Below are 25,545 nucleotides of genomic sequence, written 5' to 3' on the forward strand. Positions count from 1 at the left end.
AATATCTATGGAAAGCAGACGTTAAACGACGATGATGATGATATATAATCATCATCGTTTAACATCTGGTTTCCATGCTAGTATGGGTTGGACGATTTGACTGAGGGCTGGCAAACCAGATGGCTGCACCAGGCTCCAATTTTGATCTGGCAGAGTTTTTACAGCTGGATGCCCTTCCTAACGTCAACCACTCTGAGAGTGTAGTGGGTGCTTTTACGTGCCACCAGCACGGGGGCCAGTCAGGCGGTACTGGCAACAACCTTGCTCAAATCTTTTTACACATGCCAACAGCACAGGTGCCAGTAAGGCGATGCTGGTAACGATCACACACGAATGGTGCCTCTTACATGCCACCAGCATGGAAGCCATTTAGCCACTCTGGCAATGATCACACTTGGATGGTGCTCTTAGCACCCTACTAGCTTGGGGCACAAGTGCCAGTAAGGCAACGCTGGTAACGATCACCCTCGAATGGTGCCTTTTATGTGCATCTGGCACGGAAACCGGCTAGCCACTCTGTCAAAGATCACACTCGTATGGTACTCTTTGCACCCTGCTAGCACGGATGCCAGTTATCGAATTTAATTTTGATTTCACTTGCCTCAACAGGTCTTTGCAAGCAGAGTTTAGTGTCCAAAGAGAAGAAAGAATTCTTTTGGTAATAGATTGCTTTTTTTTTTTTTTAACCTCCAGAATTCAGCCTTTCTTTGCAATATGATGTATTGGGTATTTGAAAAGACTGGCTATATTTCATTATTTAACCTATAGTGGAGTTTCTACATGTCTAAAAATAAGTTCACGAACTACTTCTATTTGTATATCACATAACAGCAAAACTACTGTTAATATTGCCAGTCCTCAAATACTATTCTTGTATATTCTTGGCAGTATCAACGTTTGCCAGCTTTTTTTTTTGTTATCCGAGCGTGGCCGTTTGCCAGCCTCGTCTGGCACCTGTGTCGGTGGCACATAAAAAGCACCCACTACACTCACGGAGTGGTTGGCGTTAGGAAGGGCATCCAGCTGTAGAAACACTGCCAGATCTGACTGGCCTGGTGCAGCCTTCGGGCTTCCCAGACCTCAGTTGAACCGTCCAACCCATGCTAGCATGGAAAGTGGACGTTAAACGATGATGATGATGATGATGATGATTCTTTCAGCAAGCTTGCTTGACTCAGTTCAACAAACTTTTCTTCCAGTATAATTTAAAATATGTATTTCGGACAAAAGATTTCAAATAAGTTTATTATTACAACTCTTAAAATGAATAAATATTTTAATTACTGTGTGTATGTGAACCCCACATATTTAATAAACATTAGGACAATAGTCTTAACATGTTAAAATAGTAGATTTAAAAAAAAATTTTTGCTTGATCTTTCATAATTCACAGTAATTATATATAGAAGCATATAACAAAACAATTTGCATTTAAATAAAAATCAATACAAATGAACTTCCCCTTTATGTCCTTTGAATAGGTTGTCTGGAAGTGAAAATTCTAAATATTGTCAATGTGAAGTTGACGGTTTCAATCTCTCAACACACATACACAGAAGCACACAAACACACACGCATTTCTCTCTTTTGGCAATGGGGCTAGTTTTATCTAAAATAGCCGTTGCATTAGATTTCATTGTGGAGGAAGACAAATATTTTATCTTTCCTATTTGATGGTTCAAGATTGATTATTTGCCCACAGGCTTTATCAGTAGATTACAATGTTAGATGCTATCTGTAAAAATCCAATTTCTTATGAAAAACACAAGCCAGTTTTTTTTTTTTTAATATATTTTGCTCCACTTCAGTGTAAAATTGTCACACTTTGTACAATTATGAGAACTTGTTTTTTATGTAGATGGTTTCTGGAATACCGCTGCCAGTTAGTTCCTCCTCAACACCTTCCAAAATCCACTGATGGTTGCAAATTTCAAGAGCTTCCCACTCTGCCTGTAAAAGGAAATAATTAATCGCAATTAAATACAATAAAAAAAATATTTCTTTTTCTGAATCCAAGTAACTGATAGAATTCAAATGTTTTTACATATAAAAGGTTTTGATATAAAATTATGTAAGAGATCTCATAGAAGACATGCCTGCTATGTCTAATTTTACTGATATAACAAGTTATACAAAAATACTTTTTGAATGGTATTCAAAAATTAAATTGCTATCACAGGACCTATAAAGGAAAATTATTCATTCAAAAATTAATGTTGAAGAACTGGCTACAAATTTTCAATCCCCATCAAAGCAAATTTCATGTAACTTTCCCCCTTCTAAAATTTTACATTCATCTCATCACATCAGGAGGGTGATCTTTAACAATTTTAATATTGATAAAGAAATAAACAGGATGCACTGTTCATCATCATCATGTAATGTGTTGAACAATTTGAAATGAGCAAGCAAAGCCAAGAGTCACAACAAGGTTCATAGTCTGTTTTTGCATGTTTCTATGGCTGGATGTCCTTCCTAATGCCTAGTATCACTTTACAGAGTGTACTGGGTGCTTTTTATGTGGCACCGTTGCCAGTGCTTGTTAGGGGAGGTAAACAAATGTTTATAATTTCACCCTTTTTAATAAAATCTTTCTCAGACCCTTACCATCACTTCTAGATTGATGACAAATTCAAACACTTAGTAGGGATTAAGCAAAACTAGGTATGAATAACTTCTCAAAAAACAGTTAAAAATTTGCTCTTACCTTAGCAAAAGCAAAAAAAATGCTTGTTGTATTGTGCTGTCAAAGACCTTGAATCAAATTTATTCCCCCCATTCAGCAATTTTTTTAATAACAGTTTTGCTATTTTCCTATATTTAAAATTAAATATAATGAGAGGGATCTAAGGGTCAGAGGTCGTAATACAGAGAAAGACGAGATGAGATCGGTGGTACCTTCTTATCTTCCTGATCAAATTCACCAAAGGAAATGTTGAAACTAACATCAGATTTAATACTTCTATTATAGACCAGCCCATTTTATCTTCTATACAAATAAAGCTAGGTAGTCCAAATAATAGCTTATGATTCATTTATCCTTCCTTGTAAAATACCCCAACTAGGCCACCACCTTTAGATCACTATGCTTTTAAAAATGAGCTGCATAGAAACTGATAAGACGGGGGAAGGGTTCTTTTTTTGGAAACTAAATACTGGCAGTCAACCAGGCAGGTAGAGAAGGGTGAACATTGAAGGGAAAACTTCAATAAGCCTCTACAACACTATAGCTGTATATCAATACTAGGATTGCATCTTTTTGTTCACCATATTTCTGTTGAAATACATTGCCTCTATTACAATTAATTTTTATAATGAAGAATTTAGTAAAATAACTTTACCATTATCAAGCTGGTATTTGAAACGAATTAACAAAGACTTTTTAATTGAAGGTTTTAATTTATTTTACTTTAGAACAGGAAAAGTTTGTATTATGCACATGGGGCAGGCTTCAGTGTGTCAGTATCAAGAGTTAAAAACTCTGGACTGACAAATTGGCCGAAAGAAATGGTAATTTCTTCTAGTTCCATCCAACAGTGCCAAGATACGAACACAATACAGAAAAATACCAAAAAGCCCCTGACAACCATAACTACTCACCGTATGAAGCACAGAAAACTCAGACATTCAGTTTACAAGTTCTAGGCATTTCTGGCAACTTTGCAAGGCAGCCATGTCTATAATAGTCAAGACATTGCAAAACTTGAATTTCTTTTTCACACCACAGAAATACTTCAGCTTTGAATAGTTGCCGACTCTCTATAAGGCATTGTGACACCTAATAAGTACTGCTATATATACTACTACTACTACTACTACTACTACTACTACATACAAATATGCTAAAACTTCACTTTCCTTTGTTTTGTTTTGTTTTACTTTTTTTTCATTACAACAACAGTTTCTACTCTTTTTCATAATATATCCGCACTCCCCATTATTACTATCATCCCAGCAGAATCAATCCACCAAATCTCACAGTAACCATCACAACCACTAGTTGGAACTGCAATTCTCTGGAACCCCTTTCCCCATGCAATTTTTACCTGGCCAGCTCCTGTCAACCATCCTACCCATACGTGCATGAAAGATGCACATTAAACGATGATGATGATGAAACAAAACTCTGCAGATGTTCAAGATAAACATCTCTTACATCAACCTCATAAGTCTAGGAAAACTCCTTAAACCTATGGGCACTGTTACACTTTCTTATCTGACCAAATAATAAAACCATACTACTGTTGCCATCATTTTATATTTGCTTTCCATGTCTGCATGAGCTTGATGAATCCTCAGGGTCTGAATCAGTTTTAGTATAGAGTTACTACCTTCCAAGACAAGTTGAAGGACCATGTCTCACTCATGTTTCATTTTGGCTTGGATTCTATAGCTAGATGCTCTTCCTATCATCAACCACATCACAGATTGTACTGGGGGTAGTTTATCAAAACACCAGCCAAGAGAGCTTGTCGTATCTATGACATGGCACAAAAATCTTTGCAACTCCACATCTCTACTCATTTGCCAACCACACTACAGAGTCCAAGGTGGATTCTACAATGGACCAACACTAATGGAGTTGCCTCGTACCTCATGAAATTAGAGAAGCCTCACCACTTTATGATGTATTTATGGTTGAAGAGGTGAATCAGAGAGAGTTTAATGACACTCGAAGCCAACATTTTATTATCAGGTGGCAACACACTTCAGAGCATCATACTATCTGCCCTACACTCAGAGAGAGAAGCTCATAAAAAGACACACACACATACATACATACATACAAAAAAAAATTATTCATTCAAAAATTAATGTTGAAGAACTGGCTACAAATTTTCAATCCCCATCAAAGCAAATTTCATGTAACTTTCCCCCTTCTAAAATTTTACATTCATCTCATCACATCAGGAGGGTGATCTTTAACAATTTTAATATTGATAAAGAAATAAACAGGATGCACTGTTCATCATCATCATGTAATGTGTTTAACATGCTGGCATGGGTTGAACAATTTGAAATGAGCAAGCAAAGCCAAGAGTCACAACAAGGTTCATAGTCTGTTTTTGCATGTTTCTATGGCTGGATGTCCTTCCTAATGCCTAGTATCACTTTACAGAGTGTACTGGGTGCTTTTTATGTGGCACCGTTGCCAGTGCTTGTTAGGGGAGGTAAACAAATGTTTATAATTTCACCCTTTTTAATAAAATCTTTCTCAGACCCTTACCATCACTTCTAGATTGATGACAAATTCAAACACTTAGTAGGGATTAAGCAAAACTAGGTATGAATAACTTCTCAAAAAACAGTTAAAAATTTGCTCTTACTTTGAATGCTTTCATGGGGTCTGGAGGTGCAACCATAGCTGAGCCTGACATCTGTTCTTGCATAACTCTGGTTTGGTCAGCCGCTAAAGAGACAAATATTAATATATCCATTACGTGAAAGCAAGGGAGAGTATCAAGCAAAAGTAACAACTTTATGAAAGCATGAAGAAATTGTAATAGAATCAGCAGTGGTGTTAATAATACATACCGTTATCTTGTCCCAGGATTAATGTGTACATACTTCTCAATCCAAATACATTGAGAAAATACCAGGATATTGAACTGACCCTAGAATTTAGAAAATAAAATCTCTCAAAATTTTAACTATTAAGGAAAGTCATCATGTCAACAATAATAACACATACACTGGCACAATATCACTTCTTTATTGTTAGTCAAATGAATAAATATCTAATCAACTAACTACTGTAAATCCTCGAGTATAGTCTGCCCTTATGTATAATATGCAAGGGATTTTTAGGGGGCTGTACCTCTGAAAAACCTATACCTTGTGTATAATACGCACCCCTTCACTAACTTGAGTCAAGAAGGTCTATATAATGTCCTTGGTTTGTAAAAATGTATACGGTAACGTCCTTTATTATTATTGTATATATAACATAATGCAAATGTGTAGCTTTTTTGTGCATTTTGTTTGCAGAAAATAAAGAAATAACAGTAATAACGTTTAATAAATGTTGCTTACTGCAAGTTATGGATGATTCTTTTATGATTTCATTGCTTTCAGGCTTAGCTTAAAGTATTTTCACGCCCGACATCACAAAATGTGTCTGAATAAACATTGCCGGACAGCAAATAGAAACTCAGACATTGCTTAGAAAATAATTTTCATTTTTAACCTCATTTATAGTACGCACTAGGGATTTTGACCTTTAAATTTTGGGAAAAAAATGCGGATTATACACAAGGATTTATGGTAATCAAAAATTTGTTTAACTAATCAATTGGTTGATTAGTTGAAGTTCTTTTGCTGCTATCTGCAACCTTCTCAGTGACTTGCTCTCTCTTCAAGGTCTTGAGCAGACAGTGCATGTGTTATTATTAGTGTAATCATCTTCCGAAGACCACCAGATTTATTTCAACAAATGAATTCACATCAAGAATCTTGTAAACCAAATACAAAAATGAATTATTAAGGAGAGAAAAGTCAAAAGAAAATTTTTCTCATAACTCACCAATTTAATTTACAAAATTACTGTTTTCTTTAAATAGAATTAAAATTCTTCAAATTTAGACTTATTTACAATATTTATAACTACACTATGCATCAATTAGTTTGATTTTTGATCATCTGTGATATTTTCAGAGATCTGCATGCTTCCTTAGCTGTATTCAAACTAGGAACCTTTATTTGCAAACTAAATATACTATCATCATCATGGTTTTGATGTCCACTTTTCTGTACTTGCATGGATCACATGCATTTTACAGAGGTAGGTTTTCTGCAGTCGGCTGCCCTTCTTGTTGCTAACTAGGAAATATAAACAGCAAGCACTCACATGTACTATCATCATCAACATTTAATGTCCGTTTTCCATGCTAACATGGGTTGGACAGCTTGGCAGGGACTGGCAAGGCCAGGTACCACACCAGGTTGCATAATCTGTTTTGATTTGGTTTCTACAACTGGATGTCCTTCATAAACACCAACCACTCGACAGAGTGTAATGGGTGCTTTTTGTGTGGCACCGACACTCTCACCAATGCGTTTTATGTGGCACCTTAGTTTTAGGATCTCATCTTTGCTGTGGTGGGTGGGTCTTCTTGAGTAAAGCAACGTGCCCCATATCTAGTTCCTCTGTCATCTCCTTTGTAAGTCTGTGTTTCAATATTTCATCCCATGTCTTCCTGGGTTTCCCTCTTCCACGACTTCCTTCCACTTTACGTGGTAGGCATAACAGGCTTCTTTCAGTTTCTGTCAACCAAATCCACTGACGTGGTTGGGAAGCAAAGTTCTTAATCATTGAGCTACACCTACGTCTAAGTATATCTGGTGATAAAATGCCTGATGATTATCATAGATTACTTTTGTTTCAGCACACGATCTCAGATCAAATCACTTGCTATGCAAGTACATCTCCGTAATATCATAGATTCAGTTGATCAAAACAAGTAAAGATGTAAATATATTCTCTAAATATACTGAAATAATTATTACAATATTAGTTATTGAGCTAAATTTGTATTTTCCTCACTGCATAAATATATCAAATTAGCTTTTAGACACTAACAGTCCAAGCAATTATGACCTTAATAACTCATTTGAACATGAAAGATCCTGTTTTGTTTTTACTCCGCTACAGAAATATGAATTTGGTTTTATTAAAAGGCTTTCCTTTCATTTTTCCACGACTAAGTGACGCTTGGACGGTCTGTTTTCTTTTTTATTTAGTTTTATTAGGCAAAAATAGAACGAGCAGAGTTATGTACCTTGGTCAATTTAGGGGAGATAATTAGTGTTGTAAGAGGAGATAACCTGTGACGAGTAAAATAACATAAATATGGAGAATAGTTTAAATTGTTTTCTATCAACATATCTGCATCTACAAACATTGATCCTTATCTGAAGTAGGAAGAATTCATGTGGTATGATTTGTAACAATAACGAACTGGAAGTATAACACACACAAAGACACTAAAATTGATTTATGAATATAAAAAAATAAGTCGACAAAGGAGCCTCTATGCAGGCACTCAAAATAGCAGTCAAATCTCTCTCAAATTACACCTTATCATAAAAAGAGAAGGATGTCTTTCATAACTTAATCATAGATATACTGTATAAATAAAAATCAGGGGGGGAAAAAAGGATAGTCATAGCTTTGACGTCCTTCATTACAAGTGTGCTTAATCAGTGCTGACCTGAGACTAAAAAACTAGATTGGTTTAACCAAGAACAATGACTACAGCAAATGCAAGTGTTTGTGTAGTTTATCATGGATATTCGTTCAACACCCCCCCCCCCTTTCATTGGAAGTTAATGAACTGCAAATGAAGTCCTCCAATAGTAAAGAGAACCAGTGTAGACTTTATGAAGCTGAAAGTTCAGTATAGTTACAAAGAGAGATACATATTAACACTAAATTTCGTGTTTATGAGGCTTCTGTTACAAAATACTTCTTTATATATATATATAACAAAAACAATTGCTGCGTGGAAGGTGTTTATAAACCATTTAAGAAACACACAAAATCCGTTAGATTCACTTCCACATTTAAATTTTATTTGTCAAAATATTTTCGCCGCTTTGAGACTGCGACCTGTTCACTGACAAAATTCCATGATGCAGCACCTTCCACGTTGCAATTGTTTTCATTCCTGCACACGATCTCGGATCAGGCCACTTGCTATGCAAGTACATCTCCGTAATATGTATGTATGTATGTGTATATATATATTTCTATTAGCCATCAAAGACATGTGAGACTGCTTGTACGTTTTCACTAGAATTGTCTGAGATATTTATTAAGCTTATTTTGTAAGGGTATGAGTCTCAAAAAAGAAGTGTTTGAGCAAGTCCAAAAGTTTGAGCATCAAGACACATCTCATAAAAGCAGTTTAACAAAGTATATTAAACATGTCACATACCAACAGTAATCAAGAAATCTGGTGGAGCCATATACTTAACAGACCTTCAACAGAATCTGTAAGTCAGCCGCAGGCTTTAAAAATACATTTCAAAGCGCATGGCAGAGAACAATATGCATTTAAGATGCATGTGTAAAAGGTGGTCATCAACTCCCTGCTGAGCTATATATATGTAAGACAATATAATCAGATTAAGAATGGATTGCCAAAAGATCAAGGAGCTACTACAACTGCTGGTGACAAGCCTTTTCCTCTTAGAATGAAGGGCATATCGTATGATGCCTGCAATGCTGCATGGTAGCAAGACCTGGGCCTTGAATGCAGAGGACTTGAGAAGACTAAAAAGAAATGAAGCAGGAATGTTCTGTGGGATGTGCAATGTAAGTGTAGATGAAAGGCATAGTAGAAATGTGTTGAGAGAAAAACTAGATGTAAGAGGAACCAGATGTAGTGTGCAAGAAAGAAGTCTGCACAGGTATGGACGTGTGAGATGTTTGAATGAGAAAAGCTGTATCAAGAAGTGCCAGTCATTTAATGCACATAGAGCTTGGAGAACAGAGAAACCCAAGAAGACAGAGGACAAAGTGGTGAAGGTCCTAATATTTCAGAACCTTAACCTTACGGAGAAAATGACAAAGAACTAGGATGACTGGCAATATGCAGTTCTTGGGAAAAACTGGTCCAAAAGTGGGTGAGGGAGGGATTTATAAAGTTTAAAAAATCTTCATCAAAACAGAAAATCCAACTTAAGTGGGTGTGCTATTCTGTGGTAAGAAGCTTGCTTCCTAACAACATGGTTCTGGGTTCAGTCCCACTGCATGGCACCTTGGGCAAGTGTCTTATACTACAGCCTCAGACTGACTAAAGTGTTGTGATTGGATTTGGTAGACAGAAACTGAAAGAAGCTTGTTGTATGTATGTATATATATATAGATGTGTGTATATGTGTATGTGTGTTTATTTGTATATGAACGCATATACTGTGTTGTATATATTGGGTACGTCTATGTACATGGAATTCAACTCTTACCCAGTGATCTGAACATTAAAATGCCTAGATTCTAACGAATCATACAACTGATTAATTAATATATGTCTGTATGTATCTGAGTATGTGTGTGTATATATATATATATATATATATATATATATTATATATATATACATATATATATTAATCAGCCGAAATTGCTAGGATGATCTGGTTCTTGACTGAAGATTGAAGGCTTCGAATGTCCCGTCCGTGTTTTTTGTATCGTCTTCTAAATGTTTTACGTTCTTGTCCCAGTTTGTATTTTTCTACATATAATATATACATATATATATATATACTTGTGCAAATCATGTTAGCATGGAAAAATGAACATTAAAACAAATGAAATGCATACGGCATATGCACATCCACAGATTAAAAATGAACTTACCAGGATGCATCCAGTGATACAAGTTCAATACCACGTTGCAACATTGGCTTAAAACGTAATGTGAGAGGAAATGGTACTTTTGCTGAAAAACAATTGTAACAAGGATTACATATGAGCAATTTATTTAACCCTTTAGCATTCAGATTACTGTTAACCCTTTAGTGTTTAAACCGGCCAAATCCGGCCCAATATATTCTACATGTTTTATATTCAAACTGGTGATATCTGGCCTCTCACTCCTAACCTACAATGCCATTCTGAAAATAAACAATCACATCATTGAAACCTCAAAGCTATAAGAGAATGCATGATTAATTCAAAACAATTTGAGTGAAAAAGCATTACATTTAACAGAGTATTCTGAACACTAAAGGTTAAATATAATACCCTTTTTTTTATTCGAATTTATTTTGAATTAATGTCTTTTACTCTTTTACTTGCTTCAGCCATTTGACTGTGGCCATGCTGGAGCACTGCCTTTAGTCGAGCAAATTGACCCCAGGACTTATTCTTTGGAAGCCTAGTGCTTATTCTATCAGTCTCTTTTGCTGAACCGCTAAGCTACGGGGACGTAAACACATCACCATCGGTTGCCAAGCAATGCTGGGGGGAAAAACACAGACACACAAACATTTACACACACACACACATATACATGACGGGCTTCTTTCAGTTTCCGTCTACCAAATCCACTCACAAGGCATTGGTCGGCCCGGGGCTATAGCAGAAGACACTTGCCCAAGGTGCAACGCAGTGGGAATGAACCTGGAACCATGTGGTTGGTAAGCAAGCTACTTACCACACAGCCGCTCCTGTGCCTCGTACATTATTTTATAGCTTTGGGGTTTTGATGATATGATTCTTTATCTTTAGAATGTTAGTGTAGGTAAAGTGCAAGAGGCCAGATGCAGCCAGTTTGAATGAGCAACACGTAAAATATTTAGGCTGGATTTCGACAGTTTAAATGCTAAAGGGTTAATACTAAATATCTATGTTAAAACTTAAGAGGAGCACAATAAAATATATAACGAGAACAGCTGTGTGAAGTGTTGATCTCTAATGGTGGAGGGAACCTGTGGAAGGGGCAGACCCAGGAAGACATGGGACAAGGTGGTGAAGCATGATCTTCAAACATTGGGCCTCATGAAGGCAATGACAAGTGACGAAAGACCTTTGGCGACATGCTGTGCTTGAGAAGACCCGTCAAATCAAGTGAAATTGTAATCATGGCTGATGCCAGTATCACATAACTGGCACCCATGTCAGTGGCACGTAAAAAGCACCCTTCAAACGTTGGGTGATATGCCATGCTTGAGAAGACCTATCAAGCCAAGTGAAATTGTAGTCATGGCCAATGCCAGTGCTACGTAACTGACACCTGTGCTGGTGGCATGTAAAAAGCACCCACTACACTGTTGGAGTGGTTGGCATTAGGAAAGGTACCCAGCCATAGAAACCATGCCAAATCAGACTGGAACCTGGTGCAGCTCCCCAGCTTATCAGTGAAACCATCCAACCCATGCCAGCATGGAAAACGGATGTTAAATGATGATGATGGTGATACTCTATCTAGTTCTTCTATTAACACTACAATGATTGTTACTCTTCTGAACTTGTTATCATATCCCTACAGTCCAATCCAGTCGAATTTCTCCTCTCTTTTTCGTCATCCTTACTGTGTTTCACATCCAAAATCTCATGCTATATACTTTTCCTAACCCTTTCTTAACAAAGAAAAAACAAAATAAAATTAAGCCTTCTTCAAATCCCTGCTCCACTGATATTTTAAATACAAGAATCGATCCACAAAATTTCAAGTTGAACATCAACTTCACCTCTCACATTAGCATGAAAGTTCCTGCAATGGTCAGAGCCTCACCTCCTCAGAAGAAAAACAAAAAAAAAACTCAAACACAACTGCATAGTAAAAGCTGAACTCATGGCCACTATAAAGCACAATTTTTATAAATATCTAACAACAAAGAATGAAATTAAAACTTAATGCAAGACTTACTGGTGAGAAATCCTGAGAAGGCCCAATTGATCCACCCACCAATTATGATCATTGGTAGAACATTGGTAACATTTCCTTTTAACATATCAGTCATCATAGTGGGATCTGCAACAACAAAAGAAGGTAATTAAATCTGTCATATTTTAATATCATAATTTCATCTTCACAGCACAAATAATATGTAGGCTTCAGTCTTTCAACCCACCTGAAACATCTCTGGTCCCAACTCCCTTGAGATTACAGGTATGAAAGTGCTTGTATTTAAATCAAAATCTTGAGCCGATATATCATTATTCCATGATAATGAAATAGCTAGTTATATCAATTCAATGTTTAAAAGAGCACAACATAAAAAATAAATTCCCTTATCGTACAATAGTGAATCCTTTAATAAATTACATTAACCTGCAATATCAAATACCTTAAGAAATTACATCATAATGTAACAATGAGTAGACTTTTTCCAAATATAAGGCCTAGAAGTGGAGTTAATGAATATTATTTATTTATTCATTGCACATAGAGGGGACGAACAAAGAGATGAAGTCGATTACATCGACCCCAGTGCATAACTGGTACTTATTTAATCGATCCCAAAGGATGAAAGGCAATGCTACAGACATAGCACAGATGAATCTAAAGAACAGTCTATGTTGGAATAACAATAATAATAGAAAACTCCTGGAAATAATAATCGCTAATATATAAGGTGGTGACAAGGAAGAATTTGTAGAGTGCAAATAAAATGACTTGTGGTATTTAGCAATGGTTCTTATTTTAGCTGTAGAAACTCTGCCAGATCAGATTGGAGCCTGGTGCAGCCATCTGGTTCACCAGTCCTCAGTCAAATCATCCAACCCATGCTGGCATGGAAAGCAGACGTTAAATGATGATGATGATGATTTTCTTAGTTCAAATCTTCTTGTTGTCAACTTTGATTTTCATCCTTGTAAGTACTGAGACTGATTTAATCCTTTAGCATTTAAACTGGCCACATCTGACCTAAATATTCTACCTAATCTATGTTCAAACAAACCAGAACATATCTTTCTCACCTATCCTACAGGGTTTTTCTAAAGATTAAAAAAAAAAACCATATCATCAAAATCTCAAAGCTACAATATATTGTTTGATAATTCAACACAATGTGTATACATAAGCATTACATTTGACAGAATAATCATCATCATCATCGTCATCATCGTCATTTAGCGTCTGCTTTGCATGCTAGCATGGGTTGGACGGTTCAACTGGGATCTGGAAGCCAGAAGGCTGCATCAGGCCCAGTCTGATCTGGCAGTGTTTCTACGGCTGGATGCCATTCCTAACACCAACCACTCCGTGAGTGTAGTAGGTGCTTTTTACGTGCCACCCGCACAGGTGCCAAACGGAGCTGGCAAACGGCCACGGATGGATGGTGCTTTTTACGTGCCACCGGCACGGAGGCCAGTCGGGGCGGTGCTGGCAACGGCCACGATCGGATGGTACGATTACTTGTCACCGGCACTGGTATCACAGCTGCAATTTCCATTGATGTTGATCGACTTCGATTTTGGTTCTGCTTTCTGATATATTTTGATTTTGATTTGATTTGATTTTCTAAATATTAAAGGGTTAATCAACCACTTGCCCTTCCCAAAATGTGTCACCTTGTGTGTATGTTCAGATCAATACATTATTTATAGGTGAAAATTTATCAACGATACAAAATACTGGTGAAACCATATGTATGAGAAGATGATAGTTTTTAGACGGAGGACACCTTGCTAGTTTAATCATTTTAATATCTGCTCCATCAATGGTATATTATGGTATACTGTGGAGGCGCAATGGCCCAGTGGTTAGGACAGCAGACTCGCAGTTTTGATTCCCAGACCAGGCGTTGTGTTTATTGAGCGAAAACACCTAAAGCTCCACGAGTCTCCGGCAGGGGATAGTGGTGATCCCTGTTGTACTCTTTCACCACAACTTTCTCTCACTCTTACTTCCTTTTTCTGTTGTACCTGTATTTCAAGGGGCCAGCCTTGTCACTCTCTGTGTCACGCTGAATATCCCCGAGAACTACGTTAAGGGTGCACGTGTCTGTGGAGTGCTCAGCCACTTACACGTTAATTTCACGAGCAGGCTGTTCCGTTGATTCGGATCAACCGGAACCCTCATCGTCGTAACCGACGGAGTGCTTCCATCCCATTATGGTATATTGTCACTAGCCTCAATTAATGGATCAGCTTTGTGGAGCCCAACAACACAAGATCTAATCCCACCACAATTCTGAAATGCTTTAACACTAACATTTTACAAATTACTAATGCCTAAACAGTTAAAAACAGCAAGATTGTGTTTTAATGTAAGTCATGGATAACTTCAGTATTTTTTACATTTTAAATGATGTAATAATTCCAGTAGCTTTTATTAATTAGAAAATAGTGCAGTGACTGTGAGAAGCAGGTATGGCTGTGTGGTTAAGAAACTTGCTTCTCCTCAGGATCTAGGTTCAGTCCCAATGCATGGCACCTTGGGCAGGTGTCTTCTGCTATGCCCCAATGCCAACCAAAGCCTTGAGTGGATTTAGTCAATGGGAACTGAAAGAAGCCTGCTCTGTGTGTTTCTTTCATTGCTCGCAAAAAAAGTCCTTATTCCATGTCCTCGTACTTTGTATTTTTTGTTGTTTATGTTTTGTGATGTCCTGTGCCCACATATGCATACATGTAAGTATGCATATATATATATATATATATTATTTATATTGTTGGAGTGGCTGTGTGGTAAGTAGCTTGCTAACCAACCACATGATTCCGGGTTCAGTCCCACTGTGTGGCACCTTGGGCAAGTGTCTTCTGCTATAGCCCCGGGCCGACCAATGCCTTGTGAGTGGATTTGGTAGACGGAAACTGAAAGAAGCCTGTCGTATATATGTATGTATATATATGTATGTGTCTGTGTTTGTCCCCCTAGCATTGCCTGACAACCGATGCTGGTGTGTTTACATCCCCGTCACTTAGCGGTTCGGCAAAAGAGACCGATAGAATAAGTACTGGACTTACAAAAGAATAAGTCATGGGGTCGATTTGCTTGATTAAAGGCGGTGCTCCAGCATGGCCGCAGTCAAATGACTGAAACAAGTAAAAGAGTAAAGAGTAAAAGAGTATATGATTGAACACCACACATCCTTTTCCAACTAAGTTTTATCTTAATAACCCCGATGCGACTCTTCTCCCTATTATTTTTTTTCTCTCCTCCCATTATCTTATCCTTGCACTCTTTCGTTTTTCTCTTATTTTTTACTTCTTCTTCTTCTATTCTATCCTTTTACTCTTTCATTTTCTCTCTTCCTTTCTTTTGCCTCTCCTTCTCCCTCTTTATTTCTCTCTTATCCTGTCCCCAAATATTTTCCTCTCCCCTTCACAGTCCTCTGTCTGTCACTCTCTCCCCCTCACTCTTCCTCCTTTGCACACACGACCCCCATGTGACCTTCGGCCATTCTCCTAACTTGTGTTTCTTTCTTTCTTCCTATTTCAGCTGGACAGGAAAGACACATTGTTCTCCATCTCCTGTCCAGACTGGTTGCTTTGCGTTCGCCACCACACCCTTGTTTAGGCATAGCAGGAATATGTCTAGGAATATGTCACCACCCCTACCAGATATCTCTTCTCCCAACTCCCCCTCCTCACTGGTACTGTTCCCTATATCACCTATTTCTTTACTACCCACAAGGGGCTAAATACAGAGGGGACAAACACACAGATTAAGTCGATTACATCGACCCCAGTGCGTAACTGGTACTTAATTTATCGACCCCGAAGGGATGAAAGGCAAAGCCGACCTTGGCGGAATTTGAACTCAGAACGTAAAGACAGGCGAAACACCGTTAAGCATTTCGCCCGGCGTGCTAACGTTTCTGCGAGCTCGCCCGCCTTAATATTACCTGCACTCTCACTTTCTCTATCCTCTTTATCTCACTACTGGAACAAATGCAACCAGGTTATCTGCATTATACCTGCAATCCCCCACTTCCTGGACAAACGCAACCAGTTTTAGCTGACTCCTTCCTAATCTAACATTGGAATATCCATATTTTTACTCACTTAAATCTACATCATTCGATGACCATAATGCTTATGCTTACAATGCTGCTAACACCAGCTCCTTCCTCCAGTAGGAGCATCATCATCATCATTGTTCGACCGTGGTCGAGACAATGGAATTTACCATGCTACGCCAGACTTCACGGTCCATCATGGCATTACGGAGGTCCTGTTGCTGGATGCCTGTATCCCTGGAGATTACATCAGGGCAGGAGAGTGTGCGCCCTCTGGTATTGTGAGTAGATGGCTTCCAGAGGAGAAGAGTAGAAATTACTTCTTTTTCAGCTCTACAACAATGTCCAGCAGACTGGACTCTCCTACCTTTCACAAGAGATGACACAGGTGGTAGTTTCCCATATATTTGCATTTTGGTTGGATGGCGCTTCCACGAGAGATTTTGAGCTCTCATAAGGAGGCAAGTGTAGGTTCCATCCAACCGCCTCTCAAGCTTCTTTGATAACGTCCAGGTTTCTGAGCCATATAGTAGAATTGGTTCGACTGTGGCTTTGAAGATTTCAAGTTTGAAGTAGGAGCAACAATCTTAACACAATTGAATGCTTGAATGTTGTCAGGTCAGAAGAGAGAACAGATGAAGCATGCCTAAAAAATGAACACCACGACAACCTCCCTCTTCTTTTCAGGCGCTCAATAACATCTCTCCTCCCCAAACCTCACACCACATTCCCTTCCCAGTTTTCAGAGTTGGCACACTGAAAGGTAGGTCCAGTGAGATTGTAGAGATGCTTGAAAGGAAACGGGTTGATGTATGCTGCAAACAAGAGGTAAGATAGAGAAGAGCTTCAGCTAGGGACCCCACAGGCAGGGCACATAGGTATAAAGTCTTCTGGCAGGGTAAGATGGATGGAGTAGGGGGTGTAGGCATACTCCTTGCAGAGAAATGGGTGGATAAGGTCATAAAGGTTGTTAGGGTATGTGATAGAGTGCGTAAGCTCAGGCTAGTCCTGCAGAATAGCACAGCTACAATTATCTCCGCTTACGCCCCACATGCAGGGCTACCAAATGATCAAAATGACCATTTTTATGATACCCTTCTACAGGCCACCTCAAAGACGAGTGGCAATGACCTCATCTTTGTGGCTGGAGATTTTAATGGGCATGTTGGGCGGGTATCTGGTATCTTCACTGGGGTATACAGGGGCCATGGTATTGGCACCTGGAATGATGAGGGAACTAGGCTACTGGAGTTCTGTGATGCATGCAACCTTTTAATCTGCAACACTAGCTTCAGGAAGCCAGACAGCCACCTGATAACCTATCAATCAGGGGACTCTGCTAGCCAAATTGATTTCATCCTCACCAGAGAGCAGGACACAAGGTTGATCTTAAATACAAAGACCCTCCTGGGTGAAGAGTGTGTCCTCCCCCCAGCATAGGCTAGTCATTAGTGACATTAGACTCGAGGCCAGAAGGATACCAAGAAGCAGACCAATCCAAAAAAGAAGGATTTCGAAGCTAAAGAACCCTTCACATGGTCAGAGATTTAGGAACATCCTCATTAAAATATTTGATGAGAGGGAGGAGGAGATTGTACGATGTAAGTGTATGAACTGCCATGTTTCACTGTCGTGAAACATGGGCTGTGACTGCAGTGGATATGCGTAGGCTCGTAAGAAATGAAGCTAGCATGATCCGATGGTCGTGTAATGTCAGTGTGCACACACGACAGAGTGTAAGCACCCTGAGAGAAATGTTGGACATAAGAAGCATCGGATGTGGCATCAAGAGAGATGCTTGCGCTGGTATGGTCATGTACTACGGATGGATGAGGAGAGATGTGTGAAGAAGTGCCACTCCCAAACAGTTGAAGGAATCCGGGGTAGAGGTAGACCTAAGAAGACATGGGATGAGGTAGTCAAGCATGACCTTCGAACGTTGGGCCTCACAGAGGCAATGATGAGAAACCGAGACCTCTGGAGATATGCTGTGACTGCATATTGATTACCATTATTATCAAAACTATAAAATTATAGTTATTATTTCATATGTTCTCTCTCTCTAAAAAGACCTCGCATAATAATAATAAAGCAAGAAAAGAAATTAGAGACCCTGAGCTGTTCTCTCCTCTTTAAAGGGAAACTTCACCCTTGCCTTTATTTCTTAGTAAACTCTCTCTCCCTCTCTTACTCCAAAAGCAACCGTAGGTGGCCAGTCAAATTTCCCACGTATAAAATTATACATGTAGTCAAATTATTCATGTATTGGCACAGACATGTGGTTATGAACTTGCTTTGCAAATATGTGGTTTCAGGTTCAGTCCCATTGTGTGGCACCTTGAGCGAGCATTATCTTGTGAATAAAAGTCTGTTGTGTGTGAGTGTGTGCGTTTATATTTGCATTTGCCTCTCACTACTTTTTGACAACAGGTGTGGGTTAGAGTATGTCCTCATAACCTAGTAGTTCAGTAAAAGTGACTGATAAAATAAGTACCAGAGTTTAAAAGAAGAAACGAAATCAGCACTGGAGTAGATTTGTTTGACTGAACTCTTCAAGGCAGTGCTCCAGCAGGGCCACAGTCCAATGACTGAAGCATGTAACAGAAGATATACAAATAAAATGCTAGCTTTGAATCAAATGATAAACATATGGGTTTGCAAACACAAGTATTTTCATGGGTAGGCCATTTGTGAAAAGAGTTATTGCAAGACACACAAGTAGTACTATACTCTTGATAAATTTTATATTAGTGATTTATTAAAATACTGGTGAAAAACAGGTTTTCAGACAGGAATATAACATGTTTTATACATATCTTACCTGTCATCGGATTTTTGACAGTCGCTTCCCTTTTCTGCGTTTTAAAGAAGCCTCTATCTTCATCATTGAAGAAACTTTTACGCATATTAAAGGCCTAAAAATAAATTTTAAAAAATTTTTATTAATAAATGTCAATATTAAGTTACATGGCTTATCATCATCATCATTTAACGTCCGTTTTCCATGCTGGCATGAGTTGGACAGTTTGACAAGAACTGGTATGGCACCAGGTTCCATAGTCTGTTTTGGCTTAGTTTCTATGGCTGGATGCCCTTCCTAATGCCAACCACTTCACAGAGTATACTGGGTGCTTTTTATGTGGCAGCAGCACCCACACACCAATGCTCGTTTACAATGGCACCAGCACCCATACCAATGTTTTTTAACAAATCATAAATTAATGGAAACTTCCATTGCTATCAAAATCAACATTTCACCGATTTGCTGTACTTGATAAGACACATCAAACGCAGTAAAATTGCTGTCTTCCACACATACAGGCTTGTCCTTCCAGGCGCTGGTACCACTTAAAAATTACCCATGCCAGTGCCGCATAAACCACCCATACCGGTGTTATGTAACCGCACTCATGCCAGTGCTGCATAAACCCACCCATGCCAGTGGCATGAAAAAAACACCCAGCACGATCTGTTAAGTGGTTGGTGTTAGGAAGGGCATCCAGCTGTAGAAACCATGCCACAACAGACAGTTGGAGTCTAGACAGATCCATGTCAAACTGTCCAACCCATGCCAGCAATGAGAGCAGATGTTAAATTATGAAGATGATTTTCCAATCTAGCATAGATTGGGAAAGTCTGTCATACAGATAATGTAACTCATCACGATTCTCTGTCATCTTGGCCAGGAGGCTAACTTCCTGACATCTGGGCTTAGTACTTTCAGTTACAACCACCTTTTGCTGTTGGTACACTGCACATTTTCACCAAGCATTCTTATTGATTCACAAAGTTCCTACCAGAACATTCATCTCTTCTACATACATTGGCTTATACCTTTAATATCCAGCTGGTCTACCATCTTGTTTGTGCTCCAGCTTTTAGATAAGTTAACATTATACAACCAACAGATCATATTCTCTTTTCTTTAGCTTTCATGGTTCTTCGACAGCGGCTAACTGGCTTCCATGCAAGTGGCATGTAGGAGGCACCATTCAAGTGGGATCATTACCAGCATCGCCTTACTGGCACCTGTGCCGTTGGCATGTATAACAAAATTCGAGTGAGGTTGTTGCCTGTACCACCTGACCGGCCCCCGTGCCGGTTGCACGTAAAAGCACCCACTACACTCTCGGAATGGTTGGCGTTAGGAAGGGCATCCAGCTGTAGAAACTCTGCCAGATCAAGACTGGAGCCTGGTGCAACCATCTGGTTCGCCAGCCCGGAGTCAAACCGTCCAACCCATGCTAGCATGGAAAGTGGACGTTAAACGACGACGATAATGATGATATCACAAACACACAGCATCTCACTTCTTAAATTGTTCATAACTTTTGCTTTTTTCCAGCATGCAAGAAAGAGAGAGCTTTTAATGTGAATGGGAGTAAGAAATCCCTGAACTTCTTCCAACTCTTTACTCTAGCAACTAACACCATAACTACCTCCAGCATCAATTAGACCATCTTGTTTTGTCTTTTAATTAGTTAATCATTTATAAAGCTGCAATAACTATAATTCAAGTTGCTCCAAATGAACTGAACTAGTAATTGTTCCCAAAATTACCATTTTTCAATGATGGAAACTTAACTTCCAACATTTATTTCTCTCACCATTCCCTAAAGGATACAGAAACCCTCTTATACAGCCAATATATATATTTTATTGCCTTTCTTTCTTAAGTCCAAACACTGACACATAACCACCACTACTAACATCACCAACATCATCATCACCACCAGAACGATCAATCTAAGAATTATCACTCCAGCTTGCTCCACCTGAAAAATGGTCATCTTTCACCACAGTGAATATAATTGATATAGTTAGGCTAACATAAATCTATTCCTTCGTTATGTGTCTTTATTTTGAAAGTTTAAGGGAAAAAAAGGAAAGAAGATAGTTTTCCAAAATTAGTTGTAGCTACAATAATTACATAGATAAAATTGCAAAATATCATCAACATGTTATTGTGGTGACTGTGTTGTTTAACTCCCAGGTAAGCTATGATAAAAGGCATTCCAACCATAACCATCTAGTACAGTGAGGAAGATTTGTCTGCTATTTCCAGCAGGACATGAGGCTGCAGAAAACAATCATGGGAAAACTGCGGCTCACAGGCACGCCTAACAAAAAATTACCTTGAATTCTTGAATTTTTTCAGTACTACAACCTGCCTAATGCCGATCCAGGTCTCAGGTGACCCGCTTCTCGAAAAGGGCCGCCCATGCCTAGTGCAGAGATTCTCTAGATTGATCGTTCAGGTGGTGGTGATGATGTTAGTAGTGGTGGTTGTGTGTCAGTGTTCGGACTTCACCTTGATTCCACTTGAAAAATTATTACTTTAGATGAGACAAGTTGGGATGAAGATTCTTCAACCCAGCATATTCCACCTGAAAAATCATCACCCTACCAAAGTCTGGAGTGACGATTCTTCAGATGATATATATTGTCTTTCATTTAATTTATAGCTTCTTTCACTTTCGGTTACCCCTCTAATACAGGGGTTTAGTATACATTATATATGTATATTTTATATATGTACATTATATATAGGCGCAGGAGTGGCTGTGTGGTAAGTAGCTTGTTTACCAACCACATGGTTCTGGGTTCAGTCCCACTGCGTGACACCTTGGGTAAGTGTCTTCTACTATAGCCTCGGGCCGACCAAAGCCTTGTGAGTGGATTTGGTAGACGGAAACTGAAAGAAGCCCGTCGTATGTATGTATATATATATATATGTGTGTGTGTGTGTATGTGTTTATGTGTCTGTGTTTGTCCCCTTAGCATTGCTTGACAACCGATGCTGGTGTGTTTATGTCCCCGTTACTTAGCGGTTCGGCAAAAGAGACCGATAGAATAAGTACTGGGCTTACAAAAGAATAAGTCCTGGGGTCGATTTGCTCGATTAAAGGCGGTGCTTCAGCATGGCCGCAGTCAAATGACTGAAACAAGTAAAAGAGTAAAGAGTATATATGTATATTTAGAGGGGTGACCCCTCTAATACAGGGATCCATCGCCCCTGAGATACATTTGTGATTTCCTTTAATTCAAATTTGTAATAAACAGATGTTTTCTTCCCAAGTTCCATAAGACATCTCAAAATGCACATAAAATACAGACATAAATAAATGAACAAGAGCTTGGAATCGAACCTTAATGAAAATTCTATCACTCGTAAATTGAAACAAGACACTATCATCAATTGGTGAAAATATACATTTACTAAAATGAGATTATTTTATTCTCCCTTACATTTTATTATCTTGCGAAATGCGCTGCAGTGTTATGATATAAGTGTGGTGGTCACGGTTTTAAGACTGAAGTTTGCGAAGTAAACGGAAAATTTGCCAAAGTCGCGTATTTTTATATTTTCGTTTCCCTATCACCCATATTCATCATCAGGTAACATCTTTTCCTCTTTAGGTTTATGGGTTCTGATATGTATTGATTAATACTGCGTGATTATCTTCATAGATAATCTTATTAGGCTACGTAAATAATTAAGGGTTTTCAGTTTTAGTACGTCCTATATATATATATTCCTCAGTATGTATTTTTTAAAAATCAATGTGTATACATATGTGTGTGTGTATATATATATATATATATGTGTGTGAGTGTGTATATATATGTGTGTGAGTGTGTATATATATGTGTGTGAGGGTGTATATATGTGTGTGAGTGTGTATATATATGTGTGTGAGTGTGTATATATATGTGTGAGTGTGTATATATGTGTGTGTGTGTGTATATATATATATATGTATATATATATATGTGTGTGTGTATATATATATATATGTGTGTGTGTGTATATATATATGTGTGTGTGTGTATATATATGTGTGTGTGTATATATATGTGTGTGTGTGTGTGTATATATATATGTGTGTGTGTGTAGGCCACAGGTCAGCCTTGAACCAGCAAATTTGCGGTTAAAGCGGCTCCCTCTATTACTGAATATATCGAGTGTGTCCTGCCCTTTTTTTTTTAAGACGAAAGGGCGTGATCTGAAGGAAATTTGATGTTATTTCAATCAGCATGAGTGATCATGCAGAGATATGGTTCTGTTATACGAATATAAGTTTTAGTGCCAAAAATAAACGGAATATTTTTTAGAGGGATAAAAAAAAAAAGCCAATAACGATTACTCTTAAACCAATACAGACACACAGCAGATATTAGACTCTGAATATCTCCCTTTACGCATATAAATACTACACAATATGCTTCACACGATCGACAGAAGTTTTATGTAGTTTAAGGATAAAGCTAAACAGGTCCTATAGATCGATTATAGATCAATCAAATGCTATATATATAGATATATAGGTGTACTTACATGCTTGGGAATGTATTTGCCATTTTCTCGTAGTATTCGGCTCCGAATTAAGGCGTGACTAAATAATATAGAATATAATTAGAAAAATATTACCGTCGACAAATATGAATTAATAATAAACCAAGAAAAGGGGAAAAAAACGGAAAAAAGAGGAAAATGTTTATAACAAAAGATAATGATTAAGAAAAAAAAAAAAAAGATCTCCCATTTACCTGTCTGCTACCTGCTGTAGTTCTGACTTTTTCTCTGAAGAAAGTAATATAGTGACGTAATGTCTTATGATACCAACTAGAAAAGTAATAACAACAATGGGTAAAAAGACCCAAACTCGAATATTGGAATCTAACAAAAGTTCTGCCATGCTGAGAGTCTGAGAGAATCAATGTGATGGCTGCCAAACAGAGGAAGAGTTATCTTGTAAAGGGGAGAGAAGTGCGAAACATTCGCTCATCTGATTTTCATGTCAGACGAAGATTTCCCAGCTTTATGCGTACGTAGCAGAAGCTCGGGCGAGCTGGCAGAATCGTTAGCACGCCGGGCGAAATGCTTAGCGGTATTTCGTCTGTCGTTACGTTCTGAGTTCAAATTCCGCCGAGGTCGACTTTGCCTTTCATCCTTTCGGGGTCGATAAATTAAGTACCAGTTACGCACTGGGGTCGATGTAATCGACTTAATACCTATGTCTGTCCTTGTTTGTCCCCTCTGTGTTTAGCCCCTTGTGGGTAATAAAGAAATAGAAATAGGTATTTCGTCTGCAGTTACGTTCTGAGTTCAAATTCCGCCGAGGTCGACTTTGCCTTTCATCCTTTCGGGGGTCGATTAAATAAGTACCAGTTACGCACTGGAGTCGATGTAATCGACTTAATCCGTTTGTCTGTCCTTGTTTGTCCCCTTTATGTTTAGCCCCTTGTGGACAATAAAGAATCAGATATAATCGACTTAATACCTATGTCTGTCCTTGTTTGTTCCCTGTGTTTAGCCCCTTGTGGGTAATAAAGAAATAGGTATTTCGTCCGTCTTTACGTTCTGAGTACAAATTCCGACTTTGTCTTTCATCCTTTCGGGGTCGATTAAATAAGTACCAGTTACGAACTGGGGTCGATGTAATCGACTTAATACCTTTGTCTGTCCTTGTTTGTCCCCTCTATGTTTAGCCCCTTGTGGGTAATAAAGAAATAGAAATAGGTACTTCGTCCGTCTTTACGTTCTGAGTTCAAATTCCGCCGAGGTCGACTTTGCCTTTCATCCTTTCGGGGTCGATTAAATAAGTACCAGTTACGAACTGGGGTCGATATAATAGACTTAATACCTATGTCTGTCCTTGTTTGTTCCCTATGTGTTTAGCCCCTGTGGGTAATAAAGAAATAGAAATAGGTACTTCGTCCGTCTTTACGTTCTGAGTTCAAATTCCGCCGAGGTCGACTTTGCCTTTCATCCTTTCGGGGTCGATTAAATAAGTACCAGTTACGAACTGGGGTCGATATAATAGACTTAATACCTATGTCTGTCCTTGTTTGTTCCCTATGTGTTTAGCCCCTTGTGGGTAATAAAGAAATAAGAAGCGTTAGCACGTTGGACAAAATACATTATGAATTTTAACTGAGGATGTATTTATGTTCTCGGTTCAAATTCTGCCGAGGAAATAAATACAAGCTGAGAACTGAGGTCGATATAATGGTCTAGCCTTACCCCGCCCTCGTCCAGAATTTCGGACCTTGTGTTTATTGCTTAGAAAGCTTAATGCAATTAATGCTCTGATGCTGACTGGATGAACATAACAGCTGTTTGTATGT

At 38.4% G+C, this 25,545-nt stretch overlaps 1 protein-coding gene across 1 annotated transcript; it reads right to left on the minus strand.

The window, feature by feature from the left end:
- Positions 1 to 1,703: 1,703 nt before the first annotated feature.
- LOC115210410 (ER membrane protein complex subunit 3) lies at positions 1,704 to 24,172 on the minus strand. Its single transcript, XM_029779010.2, has 8 exons — positions 23,965 to 24,172; positions 23,753 to 23,810; positions 19,235 to 19,328; positions 12,375 to 12,479; positions 10,361 to 10,442; positions 5,536 to 5,615; positions 5,328 to 5,410; positions 1,704 to 1,950 (listed from the first exon to the last, which is right to left on the minus strand). The coding sequence occupies exons 1-8, from the start codon at positions 24,111 to 24,113 to the stop codon at positions 1,834 to 1,836; spliced, it is 768 nt and encodes a 255-aa protein (XP_029634870.1). The 5' UTR covers positions 24,114 to 24,172; the 3' UTR covers positions 1,704 to 1,833.
- Between the last annotated feature and the right edge of the window lie 1,373 nt (positions 24,173 to 25,545).

This window comes from Octopus sinensis, linkage group LG4, assembly GCF_006345805.1.
Source record: "Octopus sinensis linkage group LG4, ASM634580v1, whole genome shotgun sequence".
In the NCBI taxonomy this organism is placed as follows: Eukaryota; Metazoa; Mollusca; class Cephalopoda; order Octopoda; family Octopodidae; genus Octopus; species Octopus sinensis.